The sequence below is a fragment of the Aplysia californica genome, unplaced genomic scaffold, assembly GCF_000002075.1.
Source record: "Aplysia californica isolate F4 #8 unplaced genomic scaffold, AplCal3.0 scaffold00217, whole genome shotgun sequence".
Lineage (NCBI taxonomy): Eukaryota > Metazoa > Mollusca > Gastropoda > Aplysiida > Aplysiidae > Aplysia > Aplysia californica.
In genome coordinates, this window is record NW_004797487.1 from 840,691 (window position 1) to 843,347 (window position 2,657).

General features: G+C 44.1%; 1 protein-coding gene across 1 annotated transcript in view; it reads left to right on the forward strand.

Annotated features, from left to right (window-relative positions):
• Nucleotides 1–2,657, forward strand: part of LOC101845001 (tubulin beta chain) — a gene marked incomplete in the record, with an annotated part of 37,127 nt that overhangs the window by 13,315 nt on the left and 21,155 nt on the right. The window contains 1 exon segment of the mRNA XM_013083207.2: nucleotides 512–776. Coding sequence (XP_012938661.1) covers nucleotides 512–776 — 265 coding nt within the window.

Sequence of the window (2,657 nt, forward strand, 5' to 3'; positions counted from 1 at the left end):
TCTCTCTCACACATACACACCCACACAAACACACACATTGACAAACACTTGCCCACACGCATATGTGCACTCACACATACACACATGCACACACACGGGCACACACAGACACACACACACACACACACACACACACACACACAGACACACACACACACACACACACAGAGAGACACACACACACACACACACACGCACACACAGAGACAGTCAGTCAATCAGTCAGTCATTTTTGGTGTTCACTGTTTGCAGACTTTATAACTGAATATCTTTACTGTAATGTGTACTATCTACAGACCAGATATGTGAATATCTTTACCGTAATGTGTACTGTCTACAGACCAGATGTCTTAATTTCTTTACCGAGACTGCTGTTAACAGACCTAATATCTGATCTTTACAATAATGTGTACTGTCTACAAACCAGATGACTGAAACTTTGACCGTAATATGTACTGTCTACAGACTAGATAACTGAATATCTTTACCGAGACTTGCTCACTGTCTACAGACCTGATAACTTCGTCTCCGGCAAAGGTGGCGCCGCCAACAACTGGGCCAAGGGTCACTACACAGACGGAGCCGAGCTGGTGGACAACATCATGGAGATCGTGAGGAAGGAGTCGGAGCAGTGTGACTGCCTGCAGGGCTTCCAGCTCACCCACTCGCTAGGGGGCGGCACCGGCTCTGGACTGGGGACACTCGTCATCAGCAAAATCCGCGAGGAGTACCCGGACCGCATCATGTGCTCCTACTCTGTGGTGCCATCGCCCAAGGTTTGTCACACCTCCCCTAACTCTGTCACACCTCCCTAACTTTGTCTATTTACTTACTTTTACTTTTTCATCCTCTGTTGCCGTTAAGCGTCGAGGGGAGATGCAGTTTTCTATGGTAGGCCAGCTCCACAGCTCTTTCAGTTGTGATATTTCGTTTTCTGAGGGTTTCCTTGACCCGCTCGATCCACCTTTTGCATTGCCTTCCTCTTCCTTTATAGCCTGAGTGCTTGGTGTTGTAGGCTCTCGACGCTGGTTGGCCAGGTGACATACGTAGCAGGTTGTCAAACCACTTTGTTCTGTCTTTCTATGTAATGCAGGCAGGACTGAGTGCCGATAGCTGCTCTTCTTCATTTCACCTGCCTGTCTCGTCTTGTGATGTTAGGGGTTTTGCAGAGACATTTCATTTCGCAGGCAGAGATTTTGCTTTCACGGGTTTTACTTAATGTCCAGGTCTGGCACTGGTAGCATAATGTTGGTTTGAATATTGAGGTGATAAGCTGTCTCTTTATGTCTGTGGAGATGTTTGGATGAGATATGAGGGGTGCGAGCTGGTAGGGGACAGCATTGGCGCTTTGAGTTTGCATTTCTATTTTTCCATCTACCGACCCGTTTTAAGAAATAGTGCTGCCAAGATATGTAAACTCCTTCATATGTTTCAGTTGTTTAATGTTTAATATTGACATGGACGTTCCGGGAACTATGGTTTCGGCTCACTTTCATAACTTCTCTTATTGATGTGTTTATTTTCGTGTTAAATTTTTCGCTGCTGTTGTTCAGTTCGGAAGTGGGACTTTTAGAGGCTTTGTTGGTTTGGATGAATAAGACATTGGTCGTCTGCGAATAGAACTTCATTTAGGCTTTCTGGGCTTTGGTTTGCACCTTGCGTTATTGGGTCCATATATATTATAAACAGGAGGGGAGATATAGCCTACCAAGCTTCTGCTGTTGGTCTATAGAGCTCTGACATTATCGAACGTTTGTCCTCTGACGCCGTACTTTTCGAGCATCTTCTAGTTTTGCATGGTTTACTCTGTCAAAAACCTTCTCCTTGTCTATAAAAACGATGTTGGATTTTTGTTGTGTTCAATTGTTTTCTCGCATATCTGTGATTTACGGGGTGCCTTGATAGTCGCAGTCGACTTTGTGCTGTTGAGGAGGCTAGAGAGGTGAGCAGAGTATGCCTGGTTCGCCGTTTGAACTTCTTTGTTGACATCTACCCCTTGGCGCTCATACGACCTTATGCAATTGCGAGCGCCGCAAAACCTTACTAAAACAAAACATCTATCATCCTTATCTTGTATTATTTTTTTAAATTATGGAGTATGTTAACTCTCTAGTAGTAGATCTCTAATCTTTGGCACTTAAATGAAATATTTGTATTACTACAAGTGCTGTAAAACTTTTACAAAAAATAAAACAAAACAAAAACAAAAACAACTCCCCCCTCCCCTCATAGACTAAAGCGGTCGTGGTGGCAGCGGCGGTGGTAGTTTTTGTTTTTAATGTTTTTTTTAACGAGGGTTTGGGCAGGGGTCGGGGGTTGAGGGTCGAGGGTCGGGTTCGGGGGTTGGGGAAATCTATTTGGTGGTAATATTCTCAACACATTTCATATTCATACTTGTCACGGGGATTCCTCGTCCTCTCAACTGGTCCATAATCTGCCCGCACTCGCAGGTTGCACGTTTGATACGTTTGTTACAGCAGCAGAGTCTTTTTGTATCAGAATAATGGCATTGGTTTTTGAAAAGGGAGTCGAGGATGGAAAGGGGGGGGGGGCTTTTAACCCGTTTTAGTGTCCATTTGAATGTAGATCAGTTGGTTTTGAATTCACGTAACCGTTTACCATAAGTTTTATTTTTAAAAATCAACAGAAAACAAAAA